Source organism: Papio anubis, chromosome 7 (assembly GCF_008728515.1).
Source record: "Papio anubis isolate 15944 chromosome 7, Panubis1.0, whole genome shotgun sequence".
NCBI classification, from domain to species: Eukaryota; Metazoa; Chordata; class Mammalia; order Primates; family Cercopithecidae; genus Papio; species Papio anubis.
Genome location: NC_044982.1, coordinates 53,390,909 through 53,417,385, shown reverse-complemented (window position 1 = coordinate 53,417,385; position 26,477 = coordinate 53,390,909). Strand labels below are relative to the sequence as shown.

Here is a 26,477-nt window from a genome sequence, read left to right as displayed (position 1 = left end):
TAGTAATTCATCCATATTATATACTTTCCTGAGAAGCCTGAGCAATTTACCTGTATGAATGGGAGAAGTTCAAGGGATCATGTTGTTATTACACTAGAACTTTACATATCAACCACTGCTGCTGAGATCTGTTTGGGTCAATAACATTTCTTTTTTTTTTTTTTTAAACTCATTACAATTTTTGATGCAATTTGGGTTTGATAAACTACAACTGACATTCCTAACTGACTGTGAGACAGAATCACAGACCTGGACGAGTCCTTATAAATCGTAACTGACTATGAGACAGAATCACAGACCTGGACAAATTCTTATAAATCACCCAGGGAGGCAGTTTAACACTGTGATAAACATAGAATCTGCCATCATACAGAGCTAGATTCTGCCTGCCACTCTTAAATTTGCCTTTTAGTGAGTTTCAGTTTTATCAGTAAAATGGAGAAAATATAGCAGGTATTTCATGAATTTTTGAGACAATTAAATGAGATACTCCATGCAAAATGCACAGCAGACTGCCAGGTACATAGCAAAAGGCTCCGCAAAGGGCAGCTGCTAATATTATATCCAGTATAACAACTCTCTCATTTTGCAGATTATGTAAATAATCAATCTAAACATTCTGTTTTTATGGTTTTAATATTTAACGGAAATAACTTTGTGTAAAGAAAGACACATATTTTGGTTGATGACAGATCTTTAAGGAAGACAACTAAACTGATTTTATTTAAACAAATATACAAATTCTCTATGATAGACTGTAATTCACCAGCCCAGGGAACGTATGAAAAACAACAAAGGAAAAAAAAACCCTGAGATTTTTATTTTCCGATTATGAGGGGAAAATTATTAGAAAGAAAAATGTAAGCTCGTATGGAATTGTGGAAAACAAATATTTTTAAAGTGATGACAAATCAACTTAGTGTCAAAAACTTTAGAAAACATTTTGTTCCCGCTATATCCCTCGACCCGCCCTCACAATCCACAGAGGGCATGCATGAAAACAGTGCTATCTATGAAATCTATATAGTGGTTCAAATGATATTAGTCAGTATAATTATTTTAGAAATCAATGGATTTTATTTTCTTAAATAATCTAGAACAAAGGGTGAGTATACCTCAAGACAATTAAATGGAAGACACTATGTTCTCAATGAACAAGAAGTATTTTCTAAAACTTTCTGCATTTGTTTTGGTAAAAGTTTGCCATTGGCTAAATCATTCAATTTTTAAACAAAATATACCTCCATCAAGAGTAAGTTTTGACCGCCACTCAACAGGCAGAAATTCAACATGTGTTGCATGGTTGGAAAAATGCCTTTCTTCTATTTTTCTTGCAGCCTCTCTCATCCTAAACAAACAAACAAGAATGCAAACAAAGCTTTATGAGAATAACTTCACATATAAATGTATATGAGATAGAATGTGTTTAATCATAACACTTCCATTTGCTTATAGCTTTGTCCTAAATTTGCCATCTACGATTTCAAATATTCCAAGCTTTTACATTATATTCTAAATAATTATACATAAGAATTTTCAGTAGACAGAATGGCATAATGAATACCTCAGTGCCATCACCCAGCTCCAAATATTAGCAAGTCATGACCTATCTTGTTCCATCTATTGCTCTCTTCATCCTTTCCATAATATAAATTTTAAAATTTTATTTAAAATATGAAGATACTATAAAATTGACTCTTTTCCCCCTTTTGGTGTCAGTTATATAAATTTTAGCACATGTGCAGATTTGTGATTAGTATTACACAATTCAGAACAGTTCATCCAGAAAAACTCCCTCATGCTATTCCTTTAGGAGTCACTCCCTTCTCCCATATTTAAAAACAAATCCTAGATATTGCATTATTTTGTCTGTAGATAGTTTAGTATATATTTCTAAAATATAAGAAAAACATAAACTATTCAGTATTATCATACCAAAGAAATTAATCATTGTTTAATTTCAGCAAATACGTAGTTCAGTGGTCCTATTTTTCCAGTTGGACTATAAATATTATTTCATAATATTAAATTTTTTTTTACGCTTGTTTAAACTGAGCTCTAAATACAATCCATGCACTGCAATTAAAAGACATGTCTCTACTACAGGCTCCTTTCTCTATTTTGCCTTGTAAAGGCATACCTTGTTTTACCGCATTCATTTTTTAAAAAAAATTGCACTCTGCAGATATTACCTTTTTCTCCACTTTTTAAAAAACTGAAGGTCTGTGGCAACCTTGCATGGAGCAAATCTATTAGTGCATTTTTCCAATAGCATGTGCTCACTCTGTGTCCGTCACATTTTGTAATCCTCACAATATTTCAAACTTTCTCATTATTATTACATCCACTCTGGCGAACTGCACCTGTATAAGATGAGCTTAATCGATAAATGTATGTGGTCTGACTTCCACTGACTGGCTATTCCCCAACCTTTCTCCTGCTTCAAGGGCTTCCGTATTATCCCTGAGACACAACAATATTGAGATTAGGGCACTTAATAATTCCATACTGGCCTCTAGGTGATCAAGTGAAAGGAAGAGTCGCACATCTCTCACTTCAAATAAAAAACCAGAAATGATGGAGCTTAGTGAGGGAGGTATGTCAAAAGCCAAGCATGCCAAAAGCTGAACCTCTTGCACCGGTTAGCCACTTTGTGAATGTAAAGGAAAAGTTCTTGAAGGAGATTAAAAGTACTACTCCAGTGAACACACAAATAAGAAAATGAAAAAACCTTATTGTTGATAAGGAGAAAGTTTTAGTGGTCTGGATAGAAGATCAAAACAGCTACAACTTTTCCTTCATTTAAGCCAAAGCCTAATCCAGAGCAAGCCTTAACTCTTTTCAATTCTAAAAGACTGAGAGAAGCAAAGAAGCTACAGAAGAAAAGTTTGAAGCTAGCAGGTTAGTGCATGAGGTTTAAGGAAAGAAGCTGCCTCCATAACATAAAAGTGTAAGGTAAGTGCTAATGTAGAAGTAGAAGCTGCATCAAGTTAAGAAGATCTAGCCAAGATAATCAATGAAGGTTGCTACCTTAAACATATTCTCAACGTAGACAAAAAAGCCTTCTAATGGAAAAAGATGCCTAGGACTTTCACAGTTAGAGAGAAGAAGTCGATGCCTGGCTTCAAAGCTTCAAAGGACAGGCTGACTCTCTTGTGAAGAGCTAACACAACTGGTAACTTAAAGTTGAAGCCAATGCTCACTGACCATCCCAAATATCCTAGGGCCCTTAAGAATTATACTAAATCTACTGTGCCTGTGCTCTATAAATGGAACAACAAAGCCTGGATAGCAGCACATCTTTTTTTACAGCATGGCTTACTGAATATTTTAAGCCCACTGTTGACACCTACTGCTCAGAAAAAAAAAATGATTTCTTTCAAATGATTACTGCCTACTGACAATGTACCTGGTCACTCAAGAGCTCTGATGGAGATGTTCAAGGAGATGAATGTTGTTTTCATGCCTGCTAACACAATATCCACTCTGCAGCCCATGGATCAAGGAGTAATTTTAACTTTCGAGCCTTACATTTAAGAAACAAATTTTATAATGCTATAGCTGCTATAGATAGTGGATGAATCTGGGCAAAGTAAAGTGAAAATATTCTGGAAAGAACTCGTCATTCTAGATGCCATTAAGAACATTTGTGATTCAGTAATTCACGGGGGGTGAAAATCTCAACATTCCAGAAGTTTGGAAGAAATGGATTCCAACCTCATAAATGACTTTGAGGGGCCCAAGACTTCAGTGAGGAAGTGACTGCAGATGTATTGGAAATAGCAAGAGAATTAAAATAAGAAGAGTGTGAAGATGTGACTGAATTGCTGCAATTTCATGAGAAAACTTCAGAGGATGAGTAGTTGCTTCTTATGGATGAACAAAGAAAGTGGTTTGAGATGGACTCTTGGTGAAGATGTGAATATTGCTGAAATGGCAACAAAGAATTCAGAATATGCCATAAACTTAGTTGATAAGGCAGTGGCAGGGTTTGAGAGGATTGATTCAAATTTTCAAGTAAGTTCTACAGTGGGTAAAATGCTCTCAAACTGCATTGCATGTTACAGGGAAATCTTTCTGAAAGGAAGAATCAATTGATGTGGCTAACTTCATTGTTGTCTTATTTTAAGAAATTGCCACAACCACCCCAAACTTTGACAACTACCATCCTGATCAGTCAGCAGCCATCAACATGGAGGCAAGACCCTTCAACAGCAAAAAGATGCTGTGAACTCACTGCAGCCTCAGATAACTGGTTAGCAACGTTTAGCAGCACAGCATTTTAAAATTCAGATATGTACATCGATTTTTAAAGACATTATGCTATCACATACTTAACAGTTTACAGTGTAGTGTAAACATAACTTTTATATGCACTGAGAAGCCAATTTGTGCAACTTGTTAATTATGGTATTTGCTTTATTGCAGTGGTATGGAATCAAACCCACAATATCTTTGAGGTATACCTGTAATTTTGTGTTTATGTTCCCTATAAAGTTACTCAGAGTCCGATTTTCATTCATTGCATCCCTATGGTGTTAACATGTTCTTTGTCCTGTTTCCTATAATTTGGTAGTTAGTTATAAGGGCTTCATCAGATTCAAGCTCTGTTTTGGTGAGACTACTACTCCATATGTACATAGGTACATACAACTCTTCTCTTTTTGGTGATGATAGCAGTTACTGATGATCATTGTTTAAATCCATTAGTTTTCATGGTGGCAAAAGTGCCTTTTATATTCCATCACTCTTCATTTGTTTATAGACTTATACTTCTAGAAAAAGAAATTTCCTTACATTAAATATTTAGCTGCACTGGGGTATAACCAAATAGTTTCTGCATGAACTGAGGCACAGTTAACCTAGAAAAGGCAGGATAAATGGTTAATTCTTCCCCTTTATTAACAGTTCTCAAAATAACAAGTTATTAGGTTTTATATATTTTGATATCATTACTAATTCACAGATTTAAGCATATTTGATGCATATCAATCCACTGTAGTTATTATCCTTACCAAGGTTCAAATTGTCTCCTATTTTAGGTCTGTGAATCTCTTCAAGTTGCTTTTGATACAACTTCACTAGTTTTTTTTTTTTTTTTAAACAACAACTGTGGCTTTTAATATATTCAAAGACTTATGCAACCATCACCATTATCTAATTTTGTTAACACTTTCATCACCCCAGAAAGAAACACTATACTCATTAGCAGTCACTCTCTATCCCTCTTCCTCCCACCCACCGGCACCCACTAATCTACTTTCAGCAGATTTGTCTATTTGAGTATTTCATATAAATAGAATCATACAATATGCGGTCTTTTGTGTCTGGCTTTTCAGTTAGTGTAATGTTTTCAAGTCTCATCTATGTTGCATCATAAATCGGTACTTCATTGCTTTTCATTGTTGAATAGTATTTCATTATATGGATATGCCACTTTTGCTTACCACTCATCAGCTGATGGATGTTTGGGTTGCTTCCATCTTTTTGACTATCATGAATAATGCTTCTATGAACATTCTTTAACAAGTTTCTGTGGACATACATTTTCAGATCTCTTGGGTATACACATAACGATATTGCTGGCCCCTACACTAACTTTAACTTTTGGGAAAACTGCCAAACTCTTTCCAAAGCAGCTGTACTATTTTCTAATCTCACGAGAAACATGTAAGGGTTGCGATTTTTCTTCATCCTAGCTAATACTTGTTAATTTCCATCCTTTCGATAAGAGTTATCCTAGTGGGTATAAAGTGGTACCTTTAAAGTGGTAGTGTTCAAGGTCACATCTCTCTAATAACTAAAGATGCTGACCATCTTTTCACAAGTTTATTGGCCATTTGTATACCCTATTTGGACAAATGCCTACTCAAATCCTTTACCCATTTAAAAAAAACTGGGGTCTTCCTTTTTAAAAAACTGTTGAGTTGTAAGAGTACTTTATATATTCTGGATCCTACACCTTTATCAGATACGTGGTTTGCTAATATTTTCTCCCATTCTGAGGGTTATCTTCATTTTCTTCAGTGTCCTTTGAAGAACAAAAGGACTTTCTACTTATAGTAGCATGCCATCTGCAAACAGAGATAGTTTTATCTCTTCCATTCTAATCTAGATGTCTTTTATTTCTTTTGATTAATTGCTGTGGCTGAAATGCACAGTGCAAATGCTGAACAGAAGTGGTGAGAGTGGATATCTTTGTCTTGTTCCTGATCTCAAGGAGCAGCTTTCAGTCTTTCACTATTAAAGAATAAGTTTAGCCACAGGCTTTTTGTAGATGCCCTTTACCAGATTGAGAAAGTTGCCTTCTGTTTCTAATTTCCTGAGTGCTTTTATTATGAAAGTATGTTGAGATTTTGTCAAATGTCTTTTCTGTGTCTGAAAGTCACATGATGTGGTTTTTTTTTTCCTTCATTCTACATGTGGTGGATTACCTTGATTTAAAAAAAAAAAAAAGTTGACCCTATCTTGCATTCCTGGGATAAATGCCACTTAGTCATGGTATATAACCATTTATATATGTTGCTGGATTCAGTTTGTTGGCATTTCATTGAGATTTCTGTGGTCTGTATTCAGCAAGGGATATTGGTATAGTTTTCTTTTCCTCATGATGCTTTCATTGGTTTTTGGTATCAGGGTAATACTGGCTTCATAGAATGAGCTGGGAAATCTTCCTTCCTTTTCTATTTTTTAGAGAGTTTGTAGAGAAGTGGTGCTAATTCTTCTCTATTTTTTTTTAAAAGACATGATCTTACTATGTGGCCCAGGCTGAAGTGCAGTGGCTATTCACTGGAACAGTCGTGTACTATAGCCTGGAGCTTCCGTGCTCAAGCAATCCTCCTGCCTCAGCCTTCCATGAAGCTGAGACTGCAGACACATGCCAATGCACCCAGCTTAATTCTTCTTTTGATGTTTGGTAGAATTAACCAGTGCAATATTCGGGTCCTGGGCTTTTGTTGTTTTGGTGGGAAGTTTTTTGATTATTAATCCAAACGCTGTACTTGTTATAGGTCTCCTCAGACTTCCTATTTCTTACTCGTTACCAGATCAGTTTTCCTAGTTTGTGTCTGTCTTGGAAAGTGATTACTAAAACAGTTTTGGTAGTTTGTTTCTAGAAATTTGTTCATTTCATCTAGGTTATACACTCTGTAGCACAGAATTGTGCATAGTATTCCCTTATAATCCTTTTTATTTCTCTAAGGTTGGTGGTAGTAATGTCTCCTCTTTAACTTTTGATTTTAGTAATTTGAATCTTCTTTTTCTCTTGGTCTAGTTAAAAGGTTCTCAACTTTGTGAATCTTTTCAAATAACCAGAGTAATACACAGAGATCTTCCTTATTTTACAACTGCATACTACTCCATTATATAGACAATAGCTGTAGTTTATCAACCTATCTCTTACTGATGAACATTTGAGTAGTTCCCTACGTGATGCTGCAATCAAAAGCCTTGTGCACGTCCTTTTATTTTTGCTGATATTTTTTGGGATAGAGTCCTGGAACTAGGTTTTCTGGGTCAAAGGATAAATACATATGTAATTTTGATAGATACTGCCACATACTCATTTTCATTGCATTCCATCAGCTGTATAAGAACATCTATTACCTACAGCCTGGCCAAAAAAGCATGTCGTCAAATTTTGAACTTGTGCTAATCTGATAGTTAAGAAATGACATCTGTTTGGGTGCGTTGCTCATGCCTGTAAACCCAGCACTTTGGGAGGCCGAGGCAGGCAGATCACTTGAGGTCAGGAGTCTGAGACCAGCTTGGCCAACATGGTAAAATCCAGACTCTACTAAAAAAACACAAAAATTAGTTGGGTGTGGTGGTGCGCACCTGTAGTCCCTCCCAGCTATTTGGGAGGCTGAGGCAGAAGAATCGCTTGAACCCGGGAGGTAGAGGCCGCAGTGAACCAAGATTGCACCGCTGCACTCCAGTCTGAGTGACAGAACAAAACTCTCTCCAAAAAAAAAAAAAAAAAAAAAGACTTTTCATACGGTGAACAGCCATTTCCTTTTCTAGGAACTACTTGCTTATATCTTTAGCCCATTTTCCCATAAGGTGGTTGAACATATTTTTATTTTTAGCATGATTTCACATATTAAGAATCCTTCATCTATAAGTTGAAAATGTTTTCTTTCAGTTCAACTTAGTTTTTCTTTGCCATATTTTTTTTCTAGATGATATAATATTTATCAATATTTTTCCTTATTTCTTGTGGATCAAGTCATAGAATAGTTTTCTCTATTCCTAAGTTCTAGAAGAATTCAAGCTCTCCTTTAAAAAAAATCCCTAATACTTGTATAATTTCATTTCTTTTCCTTCCCCCTGGCCTTTTTTTGTTTGTTTGTTTAGAGATGAGGTCTTGCTATGTTGCCCCAGCTGAAGTGCAGTGGCTATTCATAGGTGTGGTCATAGGGCACTACAGCCTCGAATTCCTGGGCTCAAGCGATTTTTCTGCTTCAGCCTCCCAAGTAGCTAGGAAAGTAGCTAGGACTATAGGCACGTGCTACCATGTCCTGGTTTCATTTCTTTCACTTAAATGTAATCCAATTGAAATTTATCCTTGTGTGAGCAATGGATCCAATTTTTTTTTTTTCTATATGCAAATCTAGCTATCCCAATAGTACTTGTTGAAAAGTCTATCTTCATTTTCAGTATATTTTAAAAGGTATTACATTATAATTATGTTTATTGATTGCATATCCCCAAAGTTGGCATTTTAAGAAGCCTAAATAGATTCTACTTTGCCAAAATAAAGATGTGCTTCCCTTATCATCACTGAAAATAAAATGATAACCAAAACTTTAGACTTGAAGGCAGGTTCTCTTTATTATCCACAGAGTCTAAAAGTTCCTTTTTTACATCAGATACTCAAGTAACGGTCGCAGGAACATTTTTAAAGTTTCTTTGTCATCTTTTCAAAGGTTCAGTTTTAAAATTTCTAATATTTTTCTACCCACTCATTCAATTTTGATGGCTGTGTAGTTTTTAGGTAAATCATTGTGATACAGTAATTAGGAAGTGGTACGTGTGTTGCTGTTTGAATTTGCACACAAAAGAGTTCATTTAGATTAGTGGTTCTCAACCATGGACAATTTTGTACTTTGAGGGACACTTGGCAATGTTTGGAGATATTTTTGGTTCTAACAACCAAGGGTTTTATTTGCATCAGTGAGAAGAGGCTAGGGATACTGTTATACATCTTACAATGTACAGGCCAGCCCTCATAATAAAAAACTATCCAGTCAAAAATGTCAATAGTGATGTAGCTGGGAAACGCTAACTTTGAGTTCTCAACTCGGAAACACTACATCTGCTTAAAATGTTGTTTTTTTCTAAAGCAAACTTATACAATCCTTCCCTCCACAGGATCGCTATCATAATTCTCAAATGATCAAAAATTGATCAAACAGGTATGTCTACTGAATCATTTGGAGTACTGGAGTGACTGTTAAGAAAAAAAAGAAAAGGATGCAAGAAAAATGAAAAAATAGTGAGGGAAGGAGAAGGGAGAGGAGGGGGATGCCAAAGAGAGGAAGGGGGAGACAGGGAGAGGGAAGAGAGAAGATGGATATGTTCTGGCTAGATGCCCAAATTTGCCTTACTAAAAGCAGTAAAATCTATTTCTTAAATATCTCATAAGAACTACTGAGACCAACAGGGGATAGAGAAAATGAGAAAAAGGAATGATTAAAAAATATAATACTATACCTCAGACAATGACCCACTACTGTGCTGCTACGCATGCACAAAAATCATGATTTCAGTCCTGTTATAAGCTTATTTCAACTTCCATGTTCTCTGAGCAATGAATGTTTACCTCATATTGTAAGAAGAGAAGATAGAGATTAATAGCATTTAAGAATTACTGTACAACTAGGGATCATTAAATAGCTGTAAAAAATAAGCCTTCATAATTCCTCTCAATTAGAAAAAAATTGGTAAACTAATTGGTTTTAAGAAAATATACGTGTGATATAAATATAGAAAAAAAAAGAAAAAGATATAAATAGAAAATCATGAACAGTAATCTCCAAGATACTTTTTTTTTTTTTTAAGAGATGAGGTTGACCGGGTGTGGTGGCTCACGCCTGTAATCCCAGCACTTTGGGAAGCTGAGGCAGGTGGATTGCCTGAGGTCAGGAGTTTGAGACTAGCCTGACCAATATGACGAAGCCCTGTCTCTACTAAAAATACAAAAATTAGCTGGGTGTGGTGACGTGTGACTGTAGTTCCAGCTACTAGGAAGGCTGAGATAGGAGAATTTCTTCAACCTAGGAGGCGGAGGCTGCAGTGAGCCAAGAACATGCCACTGCACTCCAGCCTGGGCAACAGAGCAAGACTCTGTCTCAAAAAAAAAAAAAACCAAAAAACCAAACATGGGGTCTTGCTTCATTGTCCAATGCTGCAGTGCACTGGAAACTCACAGGCATGATCATCGCACACCACAGTCTTGAACTCCTGGGCTCAAGCAATCCAAAATACATTTTTAAAACAAACAAACAAACAAACAAACAAACAGGGTCCAGAAGTCTATAGCATGCACGTTTTGTGTGGAAAAAAATTTGTATATGCATAAAGAAAATCTAGAAGACTATAAATGGGGATACAAGGACAAAGGAAAATGAGGGAAGATGGAGAAGAAATGAGAATCAGCCTTTTTACTCCACATTTTAATATTTTGTTTTGTGAACTACATGTGTATATTTCCTGTTCAAAAATATAAGTTTTGTTGATATTCTTGTCACTATTGTTTATTCTCCCATGTTTTTCTGTACTTATGGGTTTATGCCTTTCTGCTTTTTAAAATTCTTTTTTATATCATGTTCAAAGAGGTTTCAGGAGGGAATAAGATAAGCTCATGTGTTCAACCCACTGTGTTTAATTGAAAACCTCCTTATATTCTTCTAAGATTATAGCTTTAAAATGACTAATTTAGGGCATTAGGTATACAAGTTCTATGACTAGTTCCCTTATAAGGAAACTCCACAAAAAGTAAATCCAGTTGTATTTAAAATGCCTTCCATTTATCCCTTTTAGTAAACTATATCTGACATTCCCAGAAGTTGTCTAAAAATTTGCTTCTCAATCTGTGTTAAGTAGTAAACATATTTTTCTGGAACAAAGGTGATTAAAGCTAGTTTGAACTAATCATTAGCAGGTTTGCTAAAATAATGTTAAGAGGGAAAACTCTATATTACCAGGAATCTAAGACATGATTTAAAGAAATCCTGAGAGAACAAAAGGCTGTCAAATCAATCACAAGTACACACAAGCTTCAGGATGGCCCTGATAAGGATGAAGTTTTGTACAGGCCTGAATACTGAACTTAGGAATGACAGCAAGCAGGGAAATGGTAAGAAATCATATAGATTTTCCTATCTTTAAATCATTTATTATGCAGAATTCCTTTTTATATGAATATTTTCCATTGATTACTAAGTTATATGTAGAATTTTCCATCAAATTAACCTGTCTATGAAGAAATGATGGCAATCCTCCCTGTAGTGGACACTTGGGTTTTTTTTTGAGCCACCTTGGATTCATTCATCCTACTTCCAATAATAGCTCGTGATTTTTATCTGTGAATCTAGCTCTTCCTATAGTTAAGATGAAGTCAACTTCCATCTGATTCTAGGTTGGGAATATGACCAGTTTAGCCAATCATACCCTGCATGGCTACATGCATAGATTCAGGAAGTTGGATGCAACATCACTAGTCACTGAAATGCATAGACTAGCTGGGACTTTTGGAAAAAAAGACTAATTCTTTCTTCTTGAATTTGAGCACAAGATTATACAAACAACATTTGGAATCAAAGGAGATGTGTGATAATGGCTCCACAATGAAGGTGATAGAGCAGATAAAACTGGATTTTGATGACTTGTTTGGCAATTTAACTCCTAGACTCCTCAGTTTTATGAGTTACTAAATGCTGCTTTTGGCTTAAGCCTTTTTGGGTTAGGATTTCCCTCACTTGTACTCAAAGAAATCAAACCGATACCTTCTTATTTATCAATGGCTCCAGAGAGAATATGCAAGTAAACCTAGTTCTCAGGTTCCTAGACATCCAAACAAAATATCTGCATACTAACATAAAAACATAAACATCACAGGAAGTAATATACAACTCATCAGAAAGTAAAATCAGGATCAGAGGGAAGAGATTCCTGTAATATAAGCCATGGAGATTGAAAAGGATCAGACTTGGCCTGGCACTATGTGACAAGGTTTTTTCTTTAAAAAGTTGAATTGTGAGGTCTGTTCCAAGATGACTGAACAGGAACAGCTCCGGTCTGCAGCTCCCAGTGTGACTGATGCAGAAGATGCGTGATTTCTGCATTTCCAGCTGAGGCACCTGGTTCATCTCATTGGGACTGGTTGGACAGCGGGTGCAGCCCATGGAGGGCAAGCTGAAGCAGGGCGGGGCATCGCCTCACCTGGGAAGTGCAACGGGTCTGGGATTTCCCTTTCCCAGCTGAGGGAAGCCGTGACAGATTGTACCGGGAAAATCAGGACACTGCCACCTAAATACTGTGCTTTTCCAACGGTCGTAGCAAATGGCACACCAGGAGATTACATCCCGCACCTGGCTCAGCGGGTCCCACACCCACGGAGCCTTGCTCACTGCTAGTGCAGCAGTCTGAGATCAAACTGCTAGGTGGCAGCCTGGCTGGGGAAGGGGCGTCTGCCATTGCTGAGGCTTGAGTAGGTAAACAAAGTGGCCGGGAAGCTCGAACTGGGTGGAGCCCACCGCAGCTCAATGAGGCCCACCTGCCTCTGCAGATGCCACCTCTGGGGGCAGGGCATAGCTGAACAAAAGGCAGCAGAAATTTCTGCAGACTTAAACATCCTCCCCCATCTGACAGCTTTGAAGAGAGTGGTGGTTTTCCCAGCATGGTGTTTGAGCTCTGAGAACAGACAGACTGCCTTCTCAAGTGGGTCCCTGACCCCCGTGCAGCCTAACTGGGAGATACCTCCCAGGCAAACGGGGTCTGGAGTGGACCTCCAGCAAACTCCAACAGACCTGCAGCTGAGGGACCTGACTGTTAGAAGGAAAACTAACAAACAGAAAGGAATAGCATCAACATTAACAAAAAGGACATCATACCAAAACCCCATCTGTAGGTCACCATCATCAAAGACCAAAGGTAGATAAAACCACAAAGATGGGGAGAAACCAGAGGAGAAAAGGTGAAAATTCTAAAAACCAGAGAACCTCTTCTCCTTCAAAGGATCGCAGCTCCTCACCAGCAACAGAACAAAGCTGGATGGAGAATGACTTTGTCGAGTTGGCAGAAGTAGGCTTCGGAAAGTTGGCAATAATGAACTTCTCTGAGCTAAAGGAGGATGTTCGAACCCATCGCAAGGAAGCTAAAAACCTTGAGAAAAGATCAGATGAATGGCTAACTAGAATAAACAGTGTAGAGAAGACCTTGAATGACCTTGAAGACCTGATGCATGCATAAGCTTCAGTAGCCGATTTGATCAAGTGGAAGAAAGGTTATCAGTGACTGAAGATCAAATTAATGAAATGAAGCGAAAAGAGAAGAGAAAAAAGAGTAAAAATAAATGAACAAAGCCTCCAAGAAATATGAGATTATGTGAAAAGACCAAATCTATGTTTGATTGGTGTACCTGAAAGTGAGGGGGAAAATGGAACCAAGCTGGAAAACACTCTTCAGAATATTATCCAGGAGAACTTCCCCAGCCTAGCAAGGCAGGTCAACATTCAAATTTAGGAAATACAGAGAACACCACAAAGATACTCCTCGAGAAGAGCAACTCCAAGACACATAATTGTCAGATTCACCAAGGTTGAAATGAAGGAAAAAATGTTAGGGGCAGCCAGAGAGAAAGGTCAGGTTACCCACAAAGGGAAGCCCATCAGACTAAAAGCAATCTCTTGGTAGAAACCCTACAAGCCAGAAGAGAGTGGGGGCCAATATTCAACATTCTTAAAGAAAAGAATTTTCAACCCAAAATCTCATATCGAGCCAAACTAGGCTTCATAAATGAAGGAGAAATAAAATCCGTTACAGATAAGCAAATGTTGAGAGATTTTGTCACCACCAGGCCTGCCTTACAAGAGCTCCTAAAGGAAGCACTAAACATGGAAAGGAACAACTGGTACCAGCCACTGCAAAATATGACAAATCGTAAAGACCATCGATGCTAGGAGGAAACTGCAGCAATTAATGGGCAAAATAACCAGCTAACATCATAATGACAGGATCAAATTTACACATAACAGTATTAACCTTAAATGTAAATGGGCTAAATGCCCAGTTAAAAGACACAGACTGGCAAATTGGATAAAGAGTCAAGACTCATCAGTGTGCTGTGTTCAGGAGACCCATCTCATGTGCAGAGACACACATAGGCTCAAAATAAAGGGATGGAGGAGGATCTACCAAGCAAATGGAAAGCAAAAATAAAAACAAAAAAAACCAGGGGTTGCAATCCCAGTCTTGGATAAAACAGACTTTAAACCAACAGATCAAAAGAGACAAAGAAGGCCATTGCATAATGGTAAAGGGATCAATTCAACAAGAAGAGCCAACTATCCTAAATATATATGCATCCAATACAGGAGCACCCAGATTCATAAAGCAAGTTCTTAGTGACCTACAAAGAGACTTAGACTCCCACACAATAATAATGGCAGCCTTTAACACCCCACTGTCAATATTAGACAGATCAATGAGACAGAAGGTTAACAAGGATATCCAGGACTTGAACTCGGCTCTTTACCAAGCAGACCTAATAGACATCTACAGAACTCTCCACCCCAAATCAACAGAATATACATTCTTCTCAGCACCACATCACATTTATTCCAAAACTGACCACACAGTTGGAAGTAAAGCACTCCTCAGCAAAGGCAAAAGAACAGAAATGACAACAAACTGTGTCTCAGACCACAGTGAAATCAAATTAAACTCAGGATTAAGAAACTCACTCAAAACCACACAAGTACATGGAAACTGAACAATCTGCTCCTGAATGACTACTGGGTACATAACAAAATGAAGGCAGAAATAAAGATATTCTTTGAAACCAGTGAGAACAAAGACACAACGTACCAGAAACTCTGGGACACATTTAAAGCAGTGCATAGAGGGAAATTTATAGCACTAAATGCTCACAAGAGAAAGCAGGAAAGATCTAAAATTGATACACTAACATCATAATTAAAAGAACTAGAGAAGCAAGAGTAAACAAATTCAAAATATAGCAGAAGGCAAAAAATAACTAAGATCAGCGCAGAACTGATGGAGATAGAGACACAAAAAAGTCCTTCAAAAAAATGAACGAAACCAAGAGCAGGTTTTTTGAAAAGATCAACAAAATTGATAGACCGCTAACAAGACTAACAAAGAAGAAAAGAGAGAAGAATCAAATAGATATAATGAAAAATGATAAAAGGGTTACCACCACCAATCCCACAGAAATACAAACTACCATCAGAGAATACTATAAACAACTCTACACAAATAAACTAGAAAATCTAGAAGAAATGGATAAATTCCTGGACACATACACCCTCCCCCAAGACTAAACCAGGAAGAAGTTGAATCGCTGAACAGACCAGTAACAGGCTCTGAAATTGAGGCAATAATTAAGAGCCTACCAACCAAAATAAGTCCAGGACCGGATTCACAGCCAAATTCTTCCAGAGGTACAAAGAGGAGCTGGTACCATTCCTTCTGAAACTATTCCAATCAATAGAAAAAGAGGGAATCCTCCCTAACTCATTTTATGAAGCCAGCATCATCCTGATACCAAAGCCTGGCAGAGACACAACAAAAAAAAGAGAATTTTAGACCAATATCCCTGATGAACATCGATTAGAAAATCCTCAGTAAAATACTGGCAAACAGAATCCAGCAGCACATCAAAAAGCTTATCCACCATGATCAAGTCAGCTTTATCCCTGGGATGCAAGTCTGGTTCAACATATGCAAATCAATAAACGTAATCCATCACATAACCTGAACCAAGGACAAAAACCATATGATTATCTCAATAGATGCAGAAAAGGCTTTTGACAAAATTTAACAGCCCTTCATGCTAAAAATTCTTAATAAACTAGGTATTGATGGAATACATCTCAAAATAATAAGAGCTATTTATGACAAACCCACAACCAATATCATATTGAATGGGCAAAAACTGGAAGCATTCCCTTTGAAAACTGGCAGAAGACAGGGATGCCCTCTCTCACCACTCCTATTCTACATAGTGCTGGAAGTTCTGGCCAGGGCAATCAGGCAAGAGAAAGAAATAAAGGGTATTCAGTTAGGAAAAGACGAAGTCAAATTGTCCCTGTTTGCAGATGACATGATTGTATATTTAGAAAACCCCATCGTCTCAGCCCAAAATCTCCTTAAGCTGATAAGCAACTTCAGCAAAGTCTCAGGATACAAAATCAATGTGCAAAAATCACAAGAATTCCTACACACCATTAACACAGAGAGCCAAATCATGAGTGAACTCCCATTTACAATTGCTACAAAGAGAATAAAATACCTAGGAATTCAACTTACAAGGGATGTGAAGTACCTCTTCAAGGAGAACTATAAACCACTGCTCAATGAAATAAAAGAGGACACAAACAAATGGAAGAATATTCAATGCTCATGGATAGGAACAATCAATATCGTGAAAATGGCCATACTGCCCAAAGTAATTTATAGATTCAGTGCCATCCCCATCAAGCTACCAATGACTTTCTTCATATAATTGGAAAAAACTACTTTAAAGTTCATATGGAACCAAAAAAGAGCCCACGTTGCCAAGACAATCCTAAGCAAAAAGAACAAAGCTAGAGGCATCATGCTAACTGACTTCAAACTATACTACAAGGCTACAGTAACCAACAGCATGGTACTGGTACCAAAAGAGAGATATAGACCAATGGAACAAAACAGAGGCCTCAGAAATAACACCACACATCTACAACCATCTGATCTTTGAGAAACCTGACAAAAACAAGAAATGTGGAAAGGATTCCCCATTTAATAAATGGTGCTGGGAAAACTGGCTAGCTATATGTAGAAAGCTGAAACTGGATCCCTTCCTTACGCCTTACACAAAAATTCATTCAAGATGGATAAAAGACTTAAATGTTAGACCTAAAACCATAAAAACCCAAGAAGAAAACCTAGGCAATACCATTCAGGACATAAGCATGGGCAAGGACTTCATGACTAAAACACCAAAAGCAATGGCAACAAAAGCCAAAATCGACACATGGGATCTAATTAAACTAAAGAGCTTCTGCACAGCAAGAGAAACTACCATCAGAGTGAACAGGGAACCTACAGAATGGGAGAAAATTTTTGCTATCTACCCATCTGACAAAGGGCTAATATCCAGAAACTTAAACAAATTTACAAGAAAAAAAATCAAACAACCCCATCAAAAAGTAGGCAAATGATATGAACAGACACTTTTCAAAAGACATTTATGCAGCCAACAGACACATGAAAAGATGCTCATCATCACTGGTCATCAGAGAAATGGAAATCAGAACCATAATGAGATACCATCTCACACCAGTTAGAATGGCGATCATTAAAAATCAGGAAACAACAGGTGGAGAGGATGTGGAGAAATATGAATGCTTTTACACTGTTGGGAGTGTAAACTAGTTCAGCCATTGTGGAAGACAGTGGGGTGATTCCTAAAGGATCTAAAACTAGAAATACCATTTGACCCAGCAATCTCATTACTGGGTATAAACCCAAAGGATTATAAATCATGTGAATATAAAGACACATGCACATGTATATTTATTGCGGCACTATTCACAACAACAAAGACTTGGAACCAACCCAAATGTCCATCAATGATAGACTGGATTAAGAAAATGTGGCACATATACACCATGGAATACGATGCAGCCATAAAAAAGGATGAGTTCATGTCCTTTGTAGGGACATGGATGTAGCTGGAAACCATTATTCCGAGCAAACTATCACAAGGATAGAAAACCAAACACTGCATGTTCTCACTCATAGGTGGGAACTGAACAATGAGAACACTTGGACACAAGGTAGGGAACATCACACACTGGGCCCCACCGGGGTGAGGGGATGTGGGGGGCATAGCCTTAGGAGATATACCTAATGTAAATGACGAGTTAATGGGTGCAGCAAACCAACATGGCACATGTATACATACGTAACCTGCACGTTGTGCACATGTACCCTAGAACTTAAAGTATAATAATAAAAAGAAGTTGAATTGTATTTTTACTTTAATCCATTAGCTGACATTAAGAGATGTTACAATAAAAAGTGAAATAAAACTCAGCATTGCATTATTATTATACAGGTGTTGCTGAGGACATACTTCCTAGTATCATAACACCGTTTACTTTATAAGGACTCAAATGAACCTTTATAAGCCTCAGAATCAAATAAACTGGACCTGTCAACAACAGACTTGTTCTCCTGGCATCATCTATAACCGATTATATTTTTCTTTACACTGGCTGCTAGCTCACAGCCAAGTTTGCGGTGGAACCCTTAACCCTAACATGCCCTTTTAACAAAGTCATTAATGTTTTTGAAACACGCAAATATCATATATACCCCTAAAACATCTTAAAAAGTTTTAGGATAAAACTGAATATAAATAAACTAATGAGGTAAATAACCTGTCTGGTGTGTTGGTAAATAATCCACTGTTTTCCACATAAAATTCAGAGTTCAGTTTCCTTGGGTAGCAATTAATCGGATAGGTTAAGCTGCTAATTGGCTATTTCTTAGCCTTTTAGAGTTGTGCAACTTTGCAGTATTCTTAGTTTCTGAAGTTCAGAGAGTAAGATATAACCCAAAACTAGATATTTTTCTTGCTTTCAACCTTAGACTATAAATTAACTTAACATATTAGATTTAAAAAGGCTTCCTTATCCCTCTTCTCCTCCATACTGTGGGGAGAAAAAAATCAAACATCATCATCATCCAGTAGACATAATCCCTCTCAAAATTTGGTCCAGATACTTGATCTATGACTTAAGAGGTATTCGAATAGTTGGCACTGGAGGAACATGCAGTGGAATTAGTATACTGTTAATATCTCTTATACTCTGGATGAAAGTTTGGATTCTAGACTAGACATAGAATGTATTCATCAAAGAACTTACATGGCTGTATTTTTTATAATTCTTCCTTGGTCCATTTTCTGCCCAATGCCATGCACAACAAATACAATATGGGTAGTCTGTGATGGCTTGTCTTCTAATGTGGCTTCTTCTACATAACCTCTATGAAGTCTGGTCCCACTACTTGATGCTGTAGAAAAATTTTAATTCTAAATTTACTATTTAATCTGAGAAATAGCATTTTCCACAATATGTTTTAAGAAAAAAAAGAAGTAAAAGGAATATTATGAAAAAATTTCACTGGCTGTGGGGGAGGAAATAAAAACTGTAAGAAGGTATATATTGATCAGCTGTGATATAAAGTGGACTGGACACAAAACCAAAGCCAGAAACCATAAAGAGAAAGAAATGGAAGGAAAGAAGGACAAATTGAATATATAAAAATTTAAAGCTTCTATATTATAATAAGAAAATATCAGGAAAAAAGAAATGGCAAACTGGAAAAAATATGCAAAATATAACACATAATTACTTAAGTATACAAAGAGAGCTTACTAATTAAAAAGTAAAGACAACCATTCAAATAGCAAATTAAGCTAGTTACACAAGGTAATTCAGAAAATAAATACAACTGAGTAATAAACATAAAAAGATATTCAAAGCACATTATTGAAATTAAAAATGTAAAATATGGTATAAAAATTGTATCAAACTTTAAAATTCTTTTTACATTTATTTTTTGATAATGCTCTCCCATCTTCCCCAGGTATCATTCTCTCTTTTCTTTCATGTAGTCAAACATGTCTAAAGAGTTGTCAGGCCAGGCACTGTATTTCAAGTCTGTAATCCCAGAGCTTTGGAAGACCAAGGCAAGAGGATGGCTTGCAGCCAAAAATCTGAAACCAGCCTGGACAACCTAAGGAGACTCTGTTTCTACAAAAAATTAAAAAAATTAGTTGGGCATGGTGGTGCATCCCTGTAATCCTAGCTACTGAGGAGGCTGAGTTCAGAGGATTGCTTGAGCCCTTGAGGAGGCTTGAGTTCGGAGGACTGCTCTGTCCCCCTAGGGACAGAGTGAGACCCCATCTTAAAAAAAAGAAGAAAAAAGAGTTGTCTATTCTCATTGCTTCCATTGCTTCATCTTCTACTTATGCTTCAACCCATGCCGATCTGGTTTCTGCCCCATCAATCCATCTAAGTCACCAATGACCTCCAGGTCACTAAATATGATGGAAAATCCTCAGTCCTCATCTTCCTTGACACTATATTTCAACTGCCACAATTTAGGTTTAACAGCTTTTGTGCTTTCAGAAGTATAAAAGATATTTATTAATCTTGTCAAATCATTCTAAATATATAATTATTCCTTGACGAACACATGTCACCTCAACTTAAAAAGTTTCATTTAAAAAGGAATCTGTCACTAAATTTAATACATTTAAAACATACTAAAAACAGAACATGAATTGTCTATTTTGAATATAAAGAGAAAAGTCAGATTCCCAAAATTTTGATAAGCTATAGTAATATTTAATGATTACCTTTAGAAAATCCCAGTTTTTGGGTAACTGTTCTTGCAATTTTAGATGTTGTTGCATCACTATAAAGATATACTTCATCCACACTGTGCCAGTCCACATGGTTTCGACTCAACTTGAAACTATGAACAGCTATTGTAAAAAGGAAAAGCTAATTTGAAAGTCTCCAAGACAAACTTTATTTGTTTGAAAAATTATAACACTCAGATTTTTAAATCAATGTTATCTAACAAACTCAGATATGAAACTTAATTCAATAAAACACTATTTCACATAAAAGTTATGTGAAGCAAGTAATGGATAGGGACTTTATTTTATAAATGATTAATCCTGCTATAGGGAATGGCAACCTTTTAAAGCACTGAGTGACTTAACCATCATAATTTTAACCTCTAATATACAGTTTCTATGTGTTTTGATAATTAAACAACTGCTTTTCCAGGCGATGTGGCTGACTCTTCATTGGGTCTAAGGCATATATACCTCAAGCTCTCAATAGCTTTGACACAGCAACTTCACTTCAGTTTCTTCTACTGATTTTACTAAAAATATCAAATGATTTGTAAAAATTTCACTAAGTGCTAGACAAAATAAGACTCAGGGGGAAAAAATTTACCTTTAAATTGGGAAAAGAATAATCTATTAGAAAATGAGGTATTTTTGGAATGGATGGTGAAGCCAATAATTACCGGATATTGCCCATCATAGCACAAATCCAAAACTGAAAGATATTTTAGTATACAGAATTAAGGAAATGTTTTTCTGCCACGATGTTCAAATCAATATGGTTGGCTGGGTGCATTGACTCACACATATAATCCAGCACACTGGGAGGCTGAGGCAGGAGGATCACTTGAGCCCAGGAGTTTGACAGCAGCCTGGGCAACAACAGTGAGGCCTCATCTCCACATAAAAACTAAAAAAATCAGCTGAGCATGGTGGTATATGCCTGTGGTTCCAGCTACTTGGGAGGCTGAGGCAGGAGGATCATTTGAGCCCAGGAGGTCAAGCCTGCAATGAGCTATGATCATGCCACTGCACTCTAGCCTAGGCAACACAGAGAGAGAGATCCTGTCTCAAAAAAAAAAAAAAACAAAAAACAAAAACCAGTATGGTTGCTGCATTTCTGTAACTGGGGATATGCCTGGCGAAAATGAGGCCTTAAAGAAACTCCAAACCTATATTCTTTAGGAATTCATAAGTCCCAGGAGCCAGGGACTGTGTCTTGATCATTTCTTATATCCCTAGCACCAAAAAGAATATCCTATCACAGTGTCTGGCACATATACCACAAATACAGCAATGTTTGTGGAAGTAGTAAAAAAATTGATAAAACATATCCATCAATTCATAATTTGATAATTCTTATGTTTTGAGGGCCTCAAGCTTTTCCTTTATAGCTCTGGTATATAGGTAGAAAAAATTAACATACCCATCTTCAGATTTATTTTCTTAAAATTCTTAAAAGAATTTTATTCTTTCTTAAAGAATTTTACGCTTGATTTATTTTCTTAAAATTCTTTCAAGGCAAAATATTATCTCCCATTTTACTTACAAAAATACAGAGGTACAAAGACATATGCTGACCTGCCACAGAGTTAGCTACAGGCAGAGTCTAACTCTTCTGATTTAAAGATGGGCTGAAAATAACCTCAAGCTAAATATAAAAAAATATAGCTCTGGTCAAGATCTATGATCATAAGACATTTTTATGAAAACCTATTGCCTACTAGGATACAAGGACATTATAAGGAACAGTACTTCTTAGTTATATTAAATATGCAATTTCAAAAATCTATGAAAAACCAATTTATATTTTACTTACCTGCCACGGCACATTACTAACACTGTACACCAGATCAAGATTCAATTAACATAATGAATATAAATTATATCTTCAGCTCCAAAGAAAATAATAAGGTCAGCTTTTTAAATAAAACAACTTTTCATAAACTAAAAAAAATCTTTTGCAAGGGTTTAACAATCACTTTTCTAATTACATATCTGATCCATGCCATGACTTCAAGCTTTTGTATGTTTCTAAACCACATTTTTGTTAAAATAGTTGTGAGCAACAGATGCTTAAAACGTTAAACTATAAGACCAAGATATTTAGAGATTAATGTTAAGCCAGAAAAATGCTTTTCCTCCTTAAATCATCCACATATCTTAAAGTAAACCATTTTAATGTTGGGGAACATCTGAACATCTTGTTACTGGACTACATACACTGTTTACCAATATTTATACACATAATAAAGTAGCAATAAACAAAATAGTACAATGGACACATTTTTAAAAAACTAATACTTTCTTTGCTTTAAATGCAACTGAATGCTATAAGCCAGGAATATAACTACATGGAGAAATAAAACTACAATTACTGTACCTTGGGAACGCTTTCGTTTAAGACCTGCCGCATCTGTACTCTCCTTATATCTTCTCCATTTGAACAGAGAAGGGAGGGAGAAGGGAGGGAGGTGGTAGACAACTAAGAAAGCAAAAACACTGAGCTTCAAAGTAAATTTTAAATGAGATTTGCCATTTTGCCTTTTTGTTCTAGTATTAACTTTAAAAAACAAGTTGTATTTGAAAAACATTATTCTAAATGCTTTATTTATATAATTTCTAAGAATCGGTAAAGCAAAACATTAGTATAATGTTTATCAAATAGCTGCTGTACCTTTACTGAAAGAAAAAAGGCAAATGATATCTAAATTTATTAAAAACAACTGTGATTATCATGTTTAATGTCTTTGCATAGAAAGAATTTTTTAAAAAGAACATAACATTTTCAAATGCTAAGAGATTTATAAACTCCATCTTTACAATACTAAGGTTATTTACTCTCACCAAATTTGTGACTGACATAGCCAACAGCTGATGTACAAATTGAGAATGCAATAAATAACATTTTACATATCTAATGCAGCCTTCCTGAGAAGATACCACAACATACATTCTACTAGATGCTTTCCACTACTGAAGTATAATGGAACCTTCCCTTAGGGGGAAAAAAAAATTCTTTTCTCAACTCCATTCAAGTTATTAAAAGACTTTAAAAAACAAAACTTTTACTAAAAAACAAAAATCAAACTGGAAGCTCTGCTTTTTAACTTTGCCTTTGAAAAGACTGTAATAAAATAATGAAAAAAGTCATTAGTAAAAATGTATGCTGTGACAACTTGTAAGCACTAAACAGACAACGTAGAGTAAAGCGAGGCACAGACTTGATATTTGGCAAATCAGTAGATAACCTTAAAGTCAACATTTTCCCTGTCAAATTTTGGTAGTTATATAAATTTGTTTATATTTTAAGCAAGCAATTATTTAAAAGTTCACTTGAACTTGAACCTTACAAATTAGTTTCTCACCAGTTAACAAATTACAGAATCTTTATGATTAGCTCAAATTTATGTTCAAATACATTTGATTTTCATCCTCACTCCCTTCTATATTAATGTGACATTTGAAGGTTAAATACTGCTCAAATACAAACATACTTAATTCCTGTTTTATAATACTAGAAATGTAACAAATCTGTTGAATATGCAGATATAGTATATGCAAAGATTTGTGTAATAAAAGTAATTGAGAAATGCTTACAAGACACTTAATAACTATATCTATATGTAATCAGATGGCTACAAAAACTATAAACTAGAACAAAAAGCTGGATTGCTACGCCAGGATTATAAAAACATTTCCTTGTCATGGAGAGGTAGAAAATGACAACTGATGCACTTTTCTTCACTGAAAATGTTTCTTCTTTCATGTGCCTTCTGGTCAGTTACTGAGGAGCAGATGTACCACTTAGACCAGGAAACAGTTTTAAACAAAAAATTCATTAGGAAAAAGATGCTAATATATCAAAGTAAACCAAACTGACATAAACTTGATACTTTACTGCTTGAAACAAAAACTAGATTTTGTAGATCTGGTAGTAAAACTAATGTGAACTAATTCCATATTATTAAAAGAGAATGAAATGGGAAATATATGGACCATTTGACCACGTTTTAAAATTATGTAAACACTTTCAGAAAGCTAGCCAAGATACACAAATGAAGGCTTTCTTCTCTAAAACAACAGTATAATTTAAGGATTAAAAAAAGACAAACACCCCTATACATGGAGAAACAAAGAAAAACTTTTTTTCATCCTCCAGAGAAACATATTTAAAACTTTTTCACAAAATTAAATAGACATGGTTCTTTCTTTTCAAATGTAATTCTTATTTTCACTTGAAAGTCATTTGCTTTATTTATTACACATCCTGTAGCATACAGAGCTTAATTTTTTCAACCCAAAGCACAGAATTAGGGGTACTATGATAAGTACAGTAGAGGAAAAAAAGTTTACTATCGATCCAAACAAAGATCACTGTTAAAGAAAATTCAAATGCCAGAAAGCACTATTTAATTTTCTTTTTTAAAAATAAACTTTTAGTTAGAAATTCTTACGTAGCATTAGCAAAAGATGCATAAACTCAAAACACAACTGCAAATGCTGATTAATGCTAACATTTAAAATTTTAATATGTTAAAGTCTTACATAGCAATGAAAAAGATTTAAAATACCAAAAATATTTCCAATAAATTTCCTTACTATATCTTAAGGAAACTTTCTGCATTATATCATTCTGAAAGCACTAGAGTATTGCAAAAGAGGGTTACTGCTGCTGCTGACATACTAATTCCTACAACAGAAAAACTAACTTTTCCCTTTAGCAAAGCTGGCAACCTGAAAAATTCCAACCCCAGGGAAGCAGTCTTACACATGTCAAACCTGCCAACTATAATGAGAACATTCCTGGCAATATTTCTTGGACCTCAGAGAAATAAAGCTAGATAAATTTATAAAAATTAAGTAATAACTAAAAGCGAGAAGGTGGGAATCCTCTTAGTCACCAAAGAGAGGAGAAAAGGAAAGCTAGTTAGAAGGTGAGCACCCATCCATCTTTTTAATTGAGCTTTGAAATGCTATCTTCACAGTATGGGGTATATTTATTCAGCTACAGTGATAGGAATACATACTTCATCCATCAGCTTGTTAAATGTCATAAATCTTTACAGAGACACCAACACCTGTGCTGCTATGGCACCTGAAATTACCTGGAACTGTAAAAATTCCAATCTTTTACTTTCAATCTATCTGTGATGTTTATAGTCAGGTCTTGCATTCTCAAATAATCTGTCACTTTGCCTTTTAATTGGAGTATTAACTATCTTATATATACAAATACATTTATATTTGTTGTTACTGAGATGGGTGAATAGGTCTGTCATTTTTCCACTTATTTTTCTCTTTGTCCCACCTGTTTTTTGTATCTGTTCTTCTTTTCTTGGTTTATTTTGGGTTAATTGAATTTTTTTAGTATTTCATTTTAATCCTTCTACTAGACTTAAACTTTGTAATTTAGAGTAATTTTAGACTTAACAGAAAATAGCAAAAATAGTACAGGGAGCTATGACATATCCTTCATCCAGCTTCCCCTAATGTTAGCATTTTGCATAACTATAGTATAATTAACAAAACTAAGAAATTAACACTGGTACAATACTATTAACTAATACACAGACTTTATTCAGGTTTCTCTAGTTTTTCTACTAGTATCTTTTTCTGTTCTACGATCCAATCCAGGGTACCACATTGTGTTGTGTTGTCATGTCTCCTTAGTCTACTCTATTCTGTGACAAATTCCTCAGTATTTACTTGTCTTTCATGACCTTGACACTTTTGAAGAATGCTGGTCAGTCAGTTATTTTGTAAAACCATCCTCAGTACGAGTTTTCTCACGACTGAATTGAGTTTACTCATT

General features: G+C 35.7%; 1 protein-coding gene across 7 annotated transcripts in view; it reads right to left on the bottom strand.

The window, feature by feature from the left end:
• DDHD1 (DDHD domain containing 1) overlaps window positions 1-26,477 on the bottom strand; it is a 120,563-nt gene that overhangs the window by 34,985 nt on the left and 59,101 nt on the right. For 4 of the 7 annotated variants that reach the window (XM_009211552.3, XM_009211553.3, XM_003901805.4 and 1 more), the window contains 3 exons: window positions 20,660-20,788; window positions 19,161-19,308; window positions 1,242-1,348 (listed from right to left, as the gene is read on the bottom strand). In XM_009211552.3, the coding sequence (XP_009209816.1) occupies window positions 1,242-1,348; window positions 19,161-19,308; window positions 20,660-20,788 (384 nt within the window). Of the gene's footprint in view, window positions 1-1,241; window positions 1,349-19,160; window positions 19,309-20,659; window positions 20,789-23,045; window positions 23,148-26,477 lie in introns of all 7 variants that reach the window. The other 3 variants (XM_009211550.3, XM_009211551.3, XM_017961181.3) reach the window with 1 other exon arrangement.